Raw genomic sequence first — 17696 nt, 5'->3', positions numbered from 1 at the left:
TCCTTATGCAATGACAAACTTGATTATTCCTTATGCTATGACAAACTTGAGAATTCCCTCCACTACCACAAATTTGATTATTCCTTATGCTATGACAAACTTGATTATTCCTTATGCTATGACAAACTTGAGTATTCCTTATGCTATGACAAACTTGATTATTCCTTATGCTATGACAAACTTGATTATTCCTTATGCAATGACAAACTTGATTATTCCTTATGCAATGACAAACTTGAGAATTCCCTCCACTACCACAAATTGATTATTCCTTATGCAATGACAAACTTGATTATTCCTTATGCAATGACAAACTTGATTATTCCTTATGCAATGACAAACTTGATTATTCCTTATGCAATGACAAACTTGATTATTCCTTATGCAATGACAAACTTGATTATTCCTTATGCAATGACAAACTTGATTATTCCTTATGCAATGACAAACTTGATTATTCCTTATGCAATGACAAACTTGATTATTCCTTATGCAATGACAAACTTGATTATTCCTTATGCAATGACAAACTTGATTATTCCTTATGCATGACAAACTTGATTATTCCTTATGCAATGACAAACTTGATTATTCCTTATGCAATGACAAACTTGATTATTCCTTATGCAATGACAAACTTGATTATTCCTTATGCTATGACAAACTTATTTTATCTTAAATTGATTCCTATGCAATGACAAACTTGATTATTCCTTATGCATGCAAACTGAATTCCTTATGATTGATTATTCCTAAACAAACTTGATTATTCCTTATGCAATGACAAACTTGATTATTCCCTACACTACCACAAACTTGAGAATTCCTTATGCTATGACAAACTTGAGAATTCCCTACACTACCACAAACTTGAGAATTCCTTATGCTATGACAAACTTGAGAATTCCCTACACTACCACAAACTTGATTATTCCTTATGCTATGACAAACTTGATTATTCCTTATGCTATGACAAACTTGATTATTCCTTATGCTATGACAAACTTGATTATTCCTTATGCTATGACAAACTTGATTATTCCTTATGCTACGACAAACTTGAGAATTCCTTATGCTATGACAAACTTGATTATTCCTTATGCTATGACAAACTTGATTATTCCTTATGCTATGACAAACTTGATTATTCCTTATGCAATGACAAACTTGATTATTCCTTATGCTATGACAAACTTGATTATTCCCTCCACTACCACAAATTTGATTATTCCCTCCACTACCACAAATTTGATTATTCCCTCCACTACCACAAATTTGATTATTCCCTCCACTACCACAAATTTGATTATTCCCTCCACTACCACAAATTTGATTATTCCCTCCACTACCACAAATTTGATTATTCCCTCCACTACCACAAACTTCATTATTCCTTTTACCTGAACAAACTTGATTCATAAAACTTCTACAACTAATTTCAACGACTTTTAAATATTTTTATATGTTCTTACAAACTTAATTATTTCATTTACTATGCATTTTTTTCTAATATAAAGTTGATTATTCCTCTACATGGACTCATTTAATATAACAACTTTTATTTTCCCCAGAACCATAAGAAGTTCTGATTCTCTCTTCGATGCTTAATTTGATATTTTTACTACTATCACAACATTTTAAATGTCTTAATAATTTACTTTTTTCAGAATGTATTTCTAAGAAGGACATCGTGTTTGTCCTTGACTCATCCTCTAGCGTGGGTAAGAATAACTACCAGACGATGCTGGACTTCGTCAAAGCCCTAGTAGAGGAACTGGCTGGTGCGTCCTTCAACAATCGCTTTGGTATGATAGTTTACAGTACTGAGGTCAGGCTCATCTTCAGCTTGGGTAGATACAGAGACGCGGCAACCATCGGAAACGCTGTAGGAGGAACTCGCTACTACCCGGGGTCTACCAACACAGCCAGTGGACTCCGAACGGCATTGGAGATTTTGACGAATGCGTATGGAGCACGGCGAGATGCAGATGATGTGGTCATCTTGATTACTGACGGGTACTCTAATGTCAACTCACATGACACCATCCCGGCCGCTGAGGAACTCAAGAGTACCGGCGCGCGCGTGCTGACCATTGCCGTGGGATTATCTGATTATAGTGAAGTGTCACAAATCGCCTCAACACCTGAAGATGTGTTCAAGGTGTCTAGTTATAATGTGTTGCACGACATCAAACATGACATTTTGGACAGCTCGTGCAGCAACAACGGTTACACAGGCAAATAATGATAACCTCGTGCGTTGTAGACACGTGACAATAAGTTTATAGCTTAGTAAAGACATTTGGATAGAACCGGTACAGAGAGATAGCTGTCGGTTACCAATGTTACAAGTGTTCGCAAGTATAAGCCGGTGCTGTTCAATAGAGTTGTCGTTCTTGGCACGTTGCTATGACAATTTTATTTGACTATTAACATTTTATGTATTATGTTACAAGCTTACAAATGAGTGTATTATTCAAACTAATTCATTTAAACGTGGTACATTTCCCTCATTACAATTTAGCAATTCGTTTACAATTTTGAAAATCCAAATTCAAACTAGAAAAAACAATTTGCGGTTTATTCCTAGTTTTATCGAACGGAAAAGCACTCAAATCCTGATATTTCTTTCTTAATTGTTTGCGAAATCCACTATACATGTATATGATAGTCTTGCTTTTATAAAACAAATATGTAGTTTATAGTTTTCTTTCATTGTTCTATAAGCTGATATAATATCAATCAAAATATCATTTCTCATTGTGTTATATTACATATAGTGTATGATTAACTACATGAATTCCATGAGGTATATTACAACAGGTTTACTCGGAACGTTTATATGTATATTGGTATGTATGTGTTTATACAAGGATGGACTAGATGTTGTTTTATGATGGAAACTCCACTCATATCGAGAGTATGTTTTACTTACATAGTATATATATATACATATATAATATTTAACTTTCTATGTATACACTGTACAAATTTTATCAGCACCCGGATTTTTATCGCACGGTTATGTTTTAAATGAATAAATAAATAGGGGCTTGTCAGAACTATAATAACGTTAGTGTATATTATGATACATTATATCGTTACAATGGTTATACCGTCAGGTTTAGTATTTTATAATTGCATATAACAGAGTTATCTGCCCTTGAAGTTAATTAGAGTTGTCTTCTGTTGAGGATATTAACCTTATGAGTATCATATCATATAAATACAAGAAAATGACGCATTTTCTTTCTAAAGTGACGTCATAATCAATACCTACTCGAAAGGGAAGTAACTCTGTAATATGCAATGCAAAGACGGAATATATTGATTTCTGAACCAAAACAATTCTATCCATGACATTTTATAAACCTATATAAAAAGGAAATTGGCAAAATAGCAACTGTTATCAAAATACTTACCATATTGGAGACGAGCGTCAGATCGCCAGCTAGTATATTCTTACTACTAGCCATAATGATGATAAGCAATCGCGACATCTCGGAGTAATCGTCAATCTTCGGAAATGTTATATTTCCGAAGATTACCGGAAATTTCTCCGAAGGAATCTGATTGGATTATTAGTTCTAGCCAGCCCTGAATAAAGCATTGCTCATTATAACAAACATTCCTGGTTATAAAACAACCTAATTAAATGGAGATCTGCATGTCCATTCGAATTCGTATTCTCGAAATTCTTTATTGTAAAATTGTTAGTTGTGATTTCGCTCCTAAAGATATAAGAATTTTCCAGGACTCGGGACTCTAATGGTAGATTGGCTTGGCCGGGGTGCAGATAAATTTGTCTAACCAATGTCTTACTTTATAAAACAGAAAAAGCTTTAACAGAAAATCATTGTACAGGTTTGTAATAAAAATAATTGTTTAACTAAAATTGAGTTTGTTTACTTCTTTCGGGAAATCACTCTTTTATTTTACATTTGGTTCCCCCATATCTTTTCGTTCAATATTTGTCCGAATCAAACATACTTTATTTTTATTATTATTTTCCCTGTGTTGTACAAGTTATGACCTCGTTAACATCAAACTACTCAAGTCTCGCGGTATTAAAAATATCTACACGTATATTCTCAAAAAATATTTCAAATCTACAATAATCACAAATTTAGTTAAAGATGCTCCACCGCCGACAGGACATAAATGATATTCATCATTTGAACAATAATTGGCGTTTGATCGTGTATGTATATGTCTAATTAACACAAAAAATAATATAAAATAATTTATTTTGCCTTTTGTGCGTGAGCAATCAGTACTTCATTCTATATAGGATATAGTGGCACCGAATTTTTTCGGGATGCAATTAATTATTTTTCATAGTTTTAACTTAAAATACGAAGCTCAAACTTTTCAATGGTGGTAAGGGTGTAAAGTAAGTAACTTTTGTAACTGAAGAACTAGAGGCCCAGAGGGCCTGTATCGCTCACCTGGTTTGTAATGCCAAGTAATGTTCTGAATACAGGTTCATTGTTTCTTTTCTGAAGGAATTTTAATATTAACCTCTAAATCCCTTGTTTCTTTTCTGAAGCTGCCCCCAGGGGGTCAGAGCCAAAGTTTATACAAGTTCTGTTCCCCTTCCCCCAAGGATGTTTGAGGCCAAATTTGGTCACAATCCATGTAGAACTCTAGGACAAGTAGCGATTTATAGGATTTACTTCTATTTCCCCTATTGGGCCCCACCCGTCATGCCCCTGTGGGGGTCGGAGCCAAAATTTATACAAGTTCTGTTCCCCTTCCCCCAAGGATGTTTCTGGCCAAATTTGGTTACAATCCATGCAGAACTCTAGGACAAGTAGCGATTCATAGAATTTACCTCTATTTCCCCTATTGGGCCCCGCCCCTCCTGCCCCCGGGGGGGTCAGAGCCAAAATTTATACAAGTTCTGTTCCCTTCCCCTTCGGGCCAGGTGAGCTAAAAATACTAAATGGTCTGTTGTTGTTTTTGATAGTGAAAGAATGCTATTTGTCAGCGGTGGAGCATCTTTAAGTGATATTTTTTTTCATACTTTTATTGCAATGCCAGAGTTCATAACTTGTACAACTAAAACCAAATGTACAACCTAGGGAAATATAAAGAACAAATGGGCTAAAATTGCAAAAATTAAATTGTTCTGGAAAAAAACCCCGAAATACTCATGCGATCCATGAACAGATTCCTGAAGACATAAGGTGTACAAATCCTCAAAGAAAGCAGAATTTGCTTTCACAATACGAGGTTTACGAAACGAACTGGGAAAAATACTTGAAAAATTATTAATAATCATTTTTGTGAAAAACCAGCACCTAGCTTTGACAGCCTAGGCTAAAACATTTACCTTTGTGACAGCATTCAGTTTTGCTACAACAGATTTTATGGGTGGGTCTACCGAGTGATTGTAACCCCTGTAAAAGATCCCAGGGAGATTTTGGCGCCCACCCAAGAATGGTCTATGTTTGCCAATGGAAAGCGGTGTCTTTTCTCTTGTTTTCCACAACTAAATACCAATGAAATTTCAGAGATTCTTTCGGTACTTTGTGAGAAATAGTAGTAACAGACAAGGGCCCCAGGGGAACCTACATATGTCATTTGAGACAGATCCCTATAGGACTTTCTAAGAAATAGCGGTAACAAACATCAAATATCAAAATCAAAGATGGCAGCCTGTCGGCCATCTTGATCACCGTTTGGTCCCAAAATACAATATGCACGACTAAGGCCACAGGGGAACCTTTGGAATTGAAACGGATCCTTTAGTATTTTCTGAGATATAAAGGTAACAAAATTCAATTATCAAACTCGAAGATGCCAGCCTGTCGGCCATCTTGATCACCGTTTGGCCCAAAACGCAACATGCACAACTAAGGCTTCAGGGGAACCTACGTATGTAATTTAATTGAAACAGAACCCTTTAGGACTTTCTGAGAATAAAGATAACAAAAATGTTAATGGGCGAAAATCTAACTGTCAGTAACTCTTATATATCTTCGCAAACGATTTGGGGTTAAATTGAGCGATTTTGAACATTTACCTGGCTGCAAAGACACATGCTTCTTTTTAACCAGCACTTTGAGCATTTAACATTAAATTCTGATCAGCATCCATCTTTGTAGACTGGCAACCAGTCTCTAGAATATTGAAAAACAAATCACTAAAATTTGGCTTGATTATTTTTGTCTCTACTACATGTCTGATTCCTAAGTTTCAAACTAGGGGGAGATAATAGTATAGCTGTTATCATCTTCGATACTCCAGGGGTTCCGATCACTTACGATATCTACACCCCTTGACTATATCATAGTAAAATTGGAGACAACAGAACAGAATAGGTACTTTAGTCGTGGTACACTGTGGTTGGCTGTCTGGCTTTGAAGTTAGGCGTCTACTCCCTCTGTAGTCTTGAAAGGAAATCTTTGCAGGCCTGTGATTGGTTCAGCTGTTTTCCTCTGAGCTGCCTCCAATTTTACTATGAGATAGTCCAGGGGTTTAGAGATCGTAAGTGATCGGAACCCCTGGAGTATCGAGGATGAGCTGTTATAGATAATAACTGTTTAGAAAGTCAACAATTTAGGGTCTGATGGCCAGTCTACCATCTTTACGTATAACACATTTAAATATCCTTGCCGGTATGTCGATATTGTTGAGTGCAACATTATTAGCTTGCAATTATAATAATTGCAAATAGGGAAAATAACTATATAATATGCAAATACAGAATAAAGAATTCAATCATATATTATTGACCGATGGACGGACACAGAACACCAAGACTGACAATCACATAGTAAAAGCCTGAAAAAATTGATTACCGAATAGGCTTATGTATTAAGATATACTATAATAGATTCTACAGTGACAAGAATGGTTGCTTGTTTTCCTCTCCTTTCTACTCAGCGTAGACCCATGAGGTGATGACTGGAAGCCCTTTACTGGACAGAAGCAGGCCAATGGCCATAGCTGTAGATACGGCCTAACTCGTCTATTATTATAGCACAAAACCCTTTGCAGTTCTTCCAGTTAATGTATATGCGTCATAAGTTTTTTGGGCTTCGTTAGTTAAACATCGTATTAACAGCCAAGGTCATGTAGGGATGTCAGATTTGTTGGTGGAGGAAAGCTGGAGTACCCATAGACAAGAGGCCTATGGGCCTTAACGGTCATCTGACTATAAGCACAATGCAACATAGTCGTTTAAAGATTTAGCCTATTTGACCCCTGTGACCTTGAATGAAGATCAAGGTCATTTACTTACACAAACTTGGTAGCTCTTCATCCCAGCATGTCATAGGCCCAATAACAGGTCACTAGGACTCTTGGTTATTCATAAGAAGTCATTTAAAGATTTTAGCCATTTTGATCCCCGTGACCTTGAATGAAGGTCAAGGTCATTCATTTGAACAAACTTGGTAGCTCTTCATCCCAGCATTTCAAAGGCCCAATATCAGGTCTTTAGGCCTCCTAGTTATTCTCAAGAAGTCTTTAAAAGATTTTTACCTATTTTACCCCTGTGACCTAGAATGAAGGTCAAGGTCATTCACTTGAACAGACTTGGTAGCCCTTCATCTCAGCATGCTTCAGGCTCAATATGAGTATCCTGGGCCTTCTGGTTCTTGTGAAGAAGTCTTTAAAAGATTTTGGCCTATTTGACTCCTGTGACCTTGAATAAAGGTCAAGGTCATTCATTTGAACAAACTTGGTAGCCCTTCATCCAAGCATGCTACAGGCCAATTTCAAATATGAGTATCCCGGGCCTTTCGGTTGTTGAGAAGTAGTTTAAAGATTTTGGCCTATTTGATCCTTGTGACTTTGAATGAAGGCCAAAGTCATTCGTTTGAACAAACTTGGTAGTCCTTTTTTCCAGCATGTCTCAGGCTCAATATCAGGTCTCTAGGCCTCCTAGTTACTCTCCAGTAGTCGTTTTAAAATTTTAACCTATTTGACCCCTGTGACCTTGAATGAAGATCAAGCTCATTCATTGGAACAAGCTTGGTAGCCCCGTCATCCCAGCATGCAACAGTCCCAATATCGGGTCTCTAAATAATTCTCAAGAAGTCATTTAAAGCTTTTAGCCTATTACCCCTGTGACCTTGAATGAAATTGAGGTCATTCACTTGAACAAACATGATAGCCCTTCATACCAGCATGCCACGGGTCCAATATCAGGTCTCTAGTCTCTTAGTTATTCACAAGTCTTTAAAAGATTTTAGCCTATTTGACCCCTGTGACCTTGAATGAAGGTCAAGGTCATTCATTTGAACAAACTTGGTAGCCCTTCATCTCAGCATGCTACAGGCCCAATATGAGTATCCTGGGCCTTTCAGTTCTTGAGAAGAAATCTTTAAAGGTTTTAGACTATTTGACCCCTGTGACCATGAATGAAAATCAAGGTCATTCAGTTGACTACAGGCCCAATATGAGTATCCTGGGCCTTTCGGTTCTTGAGAAGAAGTCTTTAAAAGATTTTAGCCTATTTGACCCCTGTGACCATGAATGAAAATCAAGGTCATTCAGTTGAACAAACTTGGTAGCCCTTCATCTCAGCATGTCACAGGCCCAATATCAGGTCTCTAGGCCTCATAGTTATTCTCCAGTAGCCGTTTAAAGATTTTAGCCTATTTGACCCGTGACCTTGATTGAAGATCAAGGTCATTCATTTGAACAATCTTGGTAGCCCTTCATCCAAGAATTCTACAGGCCCAATATCAGTACTCTGGGCCTTCTGGTTCTTGAAAAGAAGTTGTTTAAAAGATTTAAGACTTTTCGACCCCTTTGACCTTGAATGAAGGTCAAAGTCATTCATTTGAACAAACTTGGTAGCCCTTCATCCAAGCATGTCACAGGCCAAATATCAGGTATCTTGGCCTCTTAGTTATTCACAAGAAGTCATTTAAATTTTTTAGCCTTATTGACCCCTGTGACCATGCATGATGATCAAGGTCATTCATTTGAACAAACTTGGTAGCCCTTCAACCCAGCATGCCACAGGCCCAATATCAGGTTTCCAGGACTCTTAGTTATTCTCAAGAAGTTGTTTGAAGGTTTTAGCCTATTTGACCCCTGTGACCTCGAATGAGGGTCAAGGTCATTCATTTGAACATACTTGGTAGCCCTTCATCCCAACATGCTACAGTCCCAATATCTATACCCTGGGCCTTCTGGTTCTTGAGAAGAAGTTTTTGACCCCTCTGACCTTGAATGAAGGTCAAGGTCTTTCATTTTTACAAACTTGGTAGCCCTTCATCCCAGCATACTACAGGTTAAATATTAGTGCCCTGGGCCTTTGAGAAGAAAGTCATTTGAATGAAAAGTTTACGCACAGCGGATGGCGCATGACAATGGACAGTGCATGATGACAATAGGTCATCCTGGAAAACCAAAGACCAGCGGTCAGTAGCTGGCAACTGCCCCATTTGGGATTCGAACCCGTGACCTAGAGATGGTGGACTTGTGGTCATGTTGCGACATCTAAACCACTCAGCCCCTATGTATATGGCTGCCAAACTCCTTCCATTCAATTACAAGAGATCCCAGAGGGATCTTGGCGCCCACCAAAGAATGATCTATGTCTGATAATGGAAAGAGGGATCTTTTCCCTGCTTTTCAAACTTTTTCAAGCATATTACATATGAAATTTATGACAGAACGCCTCATTACTTTCTGAAAAACAGTGGTGAAATCCAAGATGGCGGCCAGTTGGCCATCTTGTTAACCGATCAGTCCCTAAGGTACTATGCACAAGTAGGGCCCAAGGGGAACCTATGCATGGAATTAGATATTCCTTCAGTAATTTCTGACAAATAGCAGTAACTTCAAACTTCAATTATCAAAATCCAAGATGGCGACCTGTCGATCATCTTGCTGACCGAAAATGCACTAGACCCCTTGAGGAACCTGTACATGAAATTTGAGAAATATCCCTTCAGTACTTTCTGAGAAATAGCGGTAACAAACTTTAATTATCAAAATCCAAGATGGCCGCCATTCGACCATCTTGTTGACCGATCTGTCTCAAAATGCAATATGCACAACTAGGGCCCTAGGGGAACCTATATATGAAATTTGAGAAAGATCCCTTCAACACTTTTTGAGAAATAGCGGTAACAAACTTTAACTACCAAAATCCAAGATGGCCGCCGGTCGGCCATCTTGTTGAGCGATTGGTCCCAAAATGCAATATGCACAACTAGGGTCCTAGGGAAACCTACATATGAAATTTGAGAAAGATTCCTTCAGTACTTTCTGAGAAATAGCGGTAACAAACTTTAACTATCAAAATCCAAGATGGTCCCCAGTCAGCCATCTTGTTGACCGATCGGTCCCAAAATGCAATATGCACAACTAGGGTCCTAGGGGAACCTACATATCAAATTTGAGAAAGATCCCTTCAGTACTTTCTGAGAAATAGCGGTAACAAGAATTGTTAACGGACGGATGGACGGACGACGACGACAAAAAGGCGATTTGAATAGCCCACCGTCTGATGATGGTGGGCTAAAAATTTAATCCTGGCACCATGTCCCTATATGGAATGAAATATTGATTGCACATGCACCAAAAGTAAATTAAATTATTTTATATTTTTTTTTTTGTGTGTTAATTAAACATATTCATACATGATTAGTCACCAATTATTGTTAAAATGGTGGGTTCCATTTATGCACTATCAGCGGTGGAGCATCTTTAAACTCAGAACATCACAACTAAGACGATATTACACTGTCATATTTATTTGTAAGTGGTACAGTGTTTAACGCGGACCAGCTGGAGCACCACCTCCACCGCCTCCGGCACCACCACCACCACCGCCGCCGCCGCCGCCTCCAGCAGCGCCTCCTGGTCGCGGTGCATTACCATCCTGTAACATAGAACACAAAAATCTCACAAATCACATTAAAACAAAGAAATCATTGCAGTAAAACAACTTTCTTTCACAATCAAGGTATACGCAAGAAAGTTTATTTCTGCAAATTTACATCTACAGTGACAGATCGCCTCGAAAATTTGACAATTTTTTATGTCCACACGGTTGGAATTACTTCGTTGTCCCATATCTACAGTATACATACATATTGAAGAATTTCCAGGAAAGTTTTAAATCCTTGAATAATTATCTCCACGAACTTTTTTTGAAATGATAATCATGAAATGCAGCAACCGCGAAAGAAAATCAAATCACATTTACAGGTATTCATCATTTTCATCAAACAACCTTGAACATTTACAAGTACAGTGGATTCCCGATAATCCGGACATCGATAGTCTGGAAAATGCTGTCCTGACAGATATGTTACACACCAGATAGAACACAGAAAATTTGTAATCTTGATGACTAAGACTGGGAAGGAATTCTATTTATTTTATGAAGGAATTCAAATAACATAGTTTTTTTAAGGGAAACTTATATCGCAGAAAATATCAGAAGACAGATTATACTAATTGCAAATGAAAAACGCTACATTGTGGGACTGAAATTCATGTTTATATGGATAATTATGTCAGACCAAAGTGTAAACTCAGGTTATATTGAAACCTGGTTAATTTGAAATAGTTTTCCTTTCCCCGAGGATTTCAATATAACCGAGTTCGACTGAAATTACAATTGTTTCTTTTATTTTGAAGGATTAGTCATATCATTCCCCAGGAGTAGCTTGGTAAAAGCTGAAAACCTTTGACTGTTCCCTCAAAACAATGTAAATGATCAGCCAGCAGTCTATTTATGATATCGGTTTATCAACTGAGCCTCAAATCATAAAATATTGTACAAGACTATATAAACACTACAACAATAAATCACGAGTGTTTTTGTAGAATTAAAAAGTAGAGTAGAAAGTTGAAAGTAGACCATAATGTAGTAGTGTTGTTATACTTGATGAAACATCAGGAAATTGTCAAATTTCGGTTAGATGAAATACTGAATCATACTCATCAGACATTATACAGTAGCTTTACTCTGTCTTTGCACATTACAGAGTTATCTGCCCTTGTGGGTAAGCATCAACTGTGACATAAGTTGGTTTTTTTTTAAATGTGACCTTGATGATGTCCTGTTAATAGCCAGAATCATTTAATACAGGACATCACAATCAATACCTACCTACAAGGGCAGAAAACTCAGTAATGTCAGTCCCAATGAGTAGGATGCAAACAGGGCTTTTTCTCAGTGCTTTGGGAATGGGACCTGTGGCTTTGAATTTGGGAACATGGTAACCAATAGAACGAATATACACACCCGGCCTACTATACCTTTCGGACGGGTACGAATTGGTTCCTATGTGTCGTAGTGGAGCACTGCCTCCGACAATCACTCGGGCACAGTTTTCTATACTTTTTTGTAGGTTTCCAACTATTTTATGCGTATACATGCATTTACATATTATTTTTGCCCACAACAAATATAACTTCCATTCTTAATATCTACCGTACAGCTAACACGACATCAATTTCACAATTTGTAGACTTGCCGTATAAATTCCATTCAGAAAGACCTTCATATGTATCATGTAAAAATATAGAGCTTCGACAAGAATTTTATATTTTATGTGGTTCAGTTTTATATTCTAGTAGGTAAGCGATATCAAACAAGTATGATAAAATGCAAACAAAGGTTTTATAATGGTTTGCATAATCATTACTCTGCTCCATTAGAAGTAATAGGCACCAATTGTAGCTCTAAAGACGAAACGATTTTCTGTCTAAAAGTCTTTTGATCTACAATATTGCAGCTAGGTAACCAACAAAACCAAGATTTGGGAAAAATTATGAAATATGAAATAAAGCATAACAAATAAGATTTCTTATTTTCCAGTGTAGTTTATGTACTTTTCTGAAGCCAATTCACAAATATTTAAAGCCTTAACAATTAAATCCATGCAATATTTTTGGATAGCTTTCAAGAAACTTTGATTTTGGGAAATTTTAGGCTTGAATTGTGAAAAATTTTGAGGTTTTGCCATGGGGAATGGGGCCGGAAATCAGCCCCAAATCATGATGAAAAAAAGCCCAGGCAAATATTATTAAACTAAAGTTTTGTGTGTTGTGCGAGACAAGAGTCTTTGTGAATATCATATCTAGCTGGCAAACTTTGGTTCTTGTATCATGAAACAATCCTAAACTTCTGTTTTTTCTAAGCCAACCAAATCTGGCATAACTTTTCAGTGTGTCTTCTGTGATCGGCTTGGTCAAAACTTGAGGCTAAGGAATATTTCATGATCTTTGGGCAGATATTCTGGTGGGCTAAAATCCTACATACCCTCATTGGCCTAAAGCGTAGCGGAGGAGTACGGTCTTTTCGTGCCTCCCGAGACCTGTTCCTCACGACCTTGGAGTGGATAGCACAGGATACACAGTACAGTAGTTTGGCATACAGCTTGGGGAGGGCATACACTGTAATAATATAATGAAACATTACACATAAATCATTAGCTTTTACATGGCACACAATACACAGTACAGTAGTTTGGTGTACAGCTTGGGGAGGGCATACACTGTAATAATATAATAAAACATTACACATAAATCATTATCTAACTTTTACATGGCACACAATACACAGTACAGTAGTTTGGTGTACAGCTTGGGGAGGGCATACACTGTAATAATATAATGAAACATTACACATAAATCATTATCTAACTTTTACATGGCACACAATACACAGCACAGTAACTTGGCCTACAGCCACTGTAATGGAACAACCATTATACGGCTTCTTAGTCTTCTTCCATAGGAAGTTACACTTACAGTTACAGATGGATTCCTGTGCCCAATTTTCTTTTTTTCACAATTTTATCATTCTTCAAAAATTATCCCAAAATTCTAACTATTGAGTTTTTATTTCTTAATATCATGAGATTTTATGACAGGAGTCTAAAAAATTTCAATTTTGCATGCCTTGGCACAAGTTTCATAAATCTCATGAAATGAACACTCAATAGTCACTGGATGTAGATATCAGGTGTTAAATGGTCATTGTGACTAGCTACCGAATATCTGATACAATTTGACCGATTACTACACAAATTTAGTATTTACATTAAGTTCAAAACCGATAAAAGAGAAAAGTTGAAATGAATGAACATTTTCACAAGAACAAACATTACAGGTTCATATGTGGGAATTCATCTTTTAATTGCAGCCTATTTCCATTTTTTACTTTGATAGGATATTTACCGTCATATACACTGGCATCCGAGATGTCACGAACAGCGGCAGCCTCTACGATGTTCCTGATCACAAATTTCTTGATGGCCTTGTCCTTGGGCACACAACGGGCACAGTTTGTACAGCGGACATGTTTGGTGTGGCCACGCCCCTTCTTACTACGTCCGTTGTTTCGCCTTTTAGATGTCTGAAATACATAAGAATGCCATAATTTAGATATGAAATTTTAACTTTAAAAAAAAGACATTTAGCTCCCCTCACTCGTAAAGATGCTACACCATTGACAAATAGTATTTTTTCTCCATCAAAAACAAGAGCAGACAAATACAGGGGTTTCGAGATCCCAAAACGACGTGGGTAAAGTATAGTTTACTGTCAATTAGTCTCATCCTCCGCTGGTTATCACGTCACGAAACTCACATCAAATGGTGACGTCATAATCACCAGTTGGTGGGGTTAATCGACGGTAATTTGTACTTTCTCACGTCGTTTTGGGATCTTGAAACCCTGTATTGGTAGTTATTTTTTTTCTATTACAAAAGTTAATTACTTTGAACACCATTGAAAAGTTTGAACTTCTAATTTTACTTCAATATAAAAATCATTTAATAACTGCATTCTGAGGAGAAAATCTATGGCACCATATCCTATATGGTGTGAATTACTGATCATGCATGGAAGGGGCTACCAAAAAGCAAAGTAAATTATTAAGGCTGTGGATTGTGAAACAAGTAGCGATCCGATCCAATCCACGATTCAGACCTTACGATTCACAAGACGAACCAAGAATCCCAAGCCAATTAGTATTCAATATAATTTTATAGAAACATAACAATTTTAGACGATAAATAAAATTTGAAAATATCCCGACTGATATTTCCCTATCCTATATTTTTCAATTGTGTAACCTAGCTGAAACATGCATATAATTTTTTGGCCTAAATGTAACTTGGTATTTAAAGATTTTAATTTTAAGTGTTTTTAATACTGTAATTTTTTTACTGTTTTAAAGTCTTGAAAACCCTTTTAAAAATAAGATGACTGCATACATTTTATACCGAATGTGCAACAAGATCTCAGGTTTCCTTAGGTATTTTCCCTAATTATAAGCCTGATTAACTGCTGTATTTTACTTTAACCTATATCTTCAATAGGTGGATATTGAAAAATCCAGGAAAACAACCAACTTGCATTTTATACACAAATTTAGCCTCTAAATATAAGTATAATTGGAGCATGGATTTGTTACTCAAAATTAGTCTATAAGCATTATTTTGGAATTGAATGAAACTTTAAATAGTTTGGTGTTTGTTTAAACTTTATTACCATAAATCCCATGTTGGACACCAATGTAGAAGAACAGGAAAAATACACATGATTCCTGTCGAGTGCCCTGGGTCTGTGGTGTGGAAAACTGTGGCTCTATCGACTGAGCCAAAGAAGTATGCTCGTCAGCTGAGTGACAGTCTGACAGAGACCGTACTGAACACTAAAGTTAAGTACAAATGTTAACATCCTATAACATCCAGTCATTTATTTAAGGACGTTGCCTTTTACAGTTCAGAAAAGCCTCAGTACTCTGAGGAAAACCCATCGATCAGCAACTTCAGAAATATTGCATGCATTCCTTATACCTTTCCGATATGTAAATATATCTATTTTTGTATTTGTGTTACTATTTTTTAGTTGCATAAAGGAGAATGAAGTTCAATGAATGCAATTTATGCTATTTTTAGTAACTAACCCATCATTGGCATGCTTCAATATCGGGATATAATATACAACGTAAGATGGTGGATTTCACCATCTGTCCCTAATTTATGACATGGACATGAAACATATAAAGTGCAGAATATATAATTTGCGCCTCAGCTCGGTCCGGGTACTGCCCGATTCCATTTCTTTCAGAAAACACGTGTCTTAGCCACACACAGTCGTGACTCCCATCGATATGCCGATTATTTTCCTATAATTCGGTATCGTATCAAAATACCATCGCATAAATATCAATTAAGATGTATGGCTATGACTTTAAGTTACGAAAACATATGTTTATTGTCATTTTATTATCCTCATTGTCGCTATAAACACAAATATATTTGGAGAGCACATGTAGTACCACTCACCATCTTGACTATTTCGGCGGAAGAGGGCGAGATTACTACACCGGAACAGAAAGAGATGAAAAATTGAACACATAAGCTTTTCTAAAATATGTAGTCAAACCCTTATTAAATTAATACACAGATATAATACATGCATTTAAATTATAGTCTAAAATGAATTAATAGATGGTTTAATATTGACTTAAATACGGACTATTTTTAATACAGCAGCGACATCTATAATACAACAACGGTCGCTAACTCTGCATGGCGAACGAACACCTGGCGGGGTTGAAATGTGTATCCCTAGCCTATCATGAGCTCATGATTCCGAGCAGGTGCTTGGTTATTTTTGTTTTTCTTATTGCGACGACAATCAACATCTTCTGGGATTCAAATAATGGTTGCAGAATAGAAATAATCATTAATTTCTAACAACCAATTCTTATTTGTACAAAATTGACCTTGTGAACATTTTTTATGTAGTAATGAAAGGGAGACAAATGTTTTGTTTAACTTCGTGTATATTTTGAAAAAAAAAATAAATAAATAAAAAAATGAATAAAAAATAACATTTCTACAACAGTTCCTTTTGTAATGTTTTCTGTTTCAATTTTATTTATATTATGATATCAGAAACATATTTTATAATATAATTTAAGAGAAACTTAATATAATACCATATCATACTACATGTATATAAGACCCTGATAATATTTTCTCGATAGCATGAAACGATCATTGCACTAAATTGTCATATTGAAATGTTTAGGTCTTTTTTTTTTTTATTGTCATATTGAAATGTTTAGGTCTAAGAAAGCGAGACATGCAACTGAAATATAAACAAAGGTTCATATTTTTAATAAGATTAGAAATCACAGATTTCGTTAAGATTTGGTTATTTTGATGTTACTTATATTCATTTAAATCGATATTTATAGTAAGCTAAATCTCTGATTATGCTTAGTTTTATATAGAGCTAGCATGTAATAGACAATGGAGACAAAATAGTTTGTTTGTTTTTGTATTTTTTTTTAAAGAAAATATCTTTTTCGATTTTTTGTGTTTAAAAGTTGGTACCTGTCAAACTATGATAGTTAATGATTAGCCAAATTATTTTACGGTAAAGTTTGGCGCGTACATAATGCATTATTGTTAAGTAAATTTTAGTTTATACCGTTGATATGAATGTCGTCATATTGAACCGAACTAAGTTGTTTTAACATTCAGTTTTGACATACGTTGGTTGGTTGGATGAATCTTACCATTTATTTACCCGTAGCTTTTTAGAAATAAGATTGTCAAATAAATAAATAAATAAATAATAAATAAATAAATAAATAAATAAATAAATAAATAAATAAATAAATAAATAAATAAATAAAAAATGAAAATATAATAAGGGCCCAAGGGTTGAACCTTGAAGAAAATTTA

The 17696-nt window shown here is 36.0% G+C and overlaps 2 protein-coding genes across 42 annotated transcripts in view; one reads left to right on the top strand and one right to left on the bottom strand.

The window, feature by feature from the left end:
* Positions 1-3895, top strand: part of LOC138310974 (uncharacterized) — a 229877-nt gene extending 225982 nt beyond the window's left edge. For all 41 annotated transcript variants that reach the window (XM_069252370.1, XM_069252360.1, XM_069252369.1 and 38 more), the window contains one exon: positions 1668-3895. In XM_069252370.1, coding sequence (XP_069108471.1) covers positions 1668-2245 — 578 coding nt within the window. In that variant the 3' untranslated portion in view covers positions 2246-3895. The remainder of the gene's footprint in view (positions 1-1667) is intronic.
* Positions 3896-10708: 6813 nt separating this feature from the next.
* On the bottom strand, positions 10709-16381 carry LOC138310471 (small ribosomal subunit protein eS26-like). The gene is made up of 4 exons (XM_069251700.1): positions 16284-16381; positions 14167-14344; positions 13247-13380; positions 10709-10852 (listed from the first exon to the last, which is right to left on the bottom strand). Exons 1-4 carry the CDS (start codon positions 16284-16286, stop codon positions 10745-10747), a joined length of 423 nt encoding a protein of 140 aa, XP_069107801.1. The 5' UTR covers positions 16287-16381; the 3' UTR covers positions 10709-10744.
* Between the last annotated feature and the right edge of the window lie 1315 nt (positions 16382-17696).

This window comes from Argopecten irradians, chromosome 16 (assembly GCF_041381155.1).
Source record: "Argopecten irradians isolate NY chromosome 16, Ai_NY, whole genome shotgun sequence".
NCBI lineage: Eukaryota > Metazoa > Mollusca > Bivalvia > Pectinida > Pectinidae > Argopecten > Argopecten irradians.
Note: the sequence above shows the minus strand (reverse complement) of the source record. Positions and strands in the feature narration are given on the sequence as shown.

Bases quoted from the DNA above. Each gene is read 5' to 3' on its own strand.
- LOC138310471 (XM_069251700.1), bottom strand. The intron at 13,381-14,166 runs GTAAATATCCTA...ATATTATTACAG, and splicing joins GGATGCCAGTGTATATGACG to TGTATGCCCTCCCCAAGCTG. The intron at 10,853-13,246 runs GTATGTAGGATT...TCTATGTTACAG, and splicing joins TACGCTTTAGGCCAATGAGG to GATGGTAATGCACCGCGACC.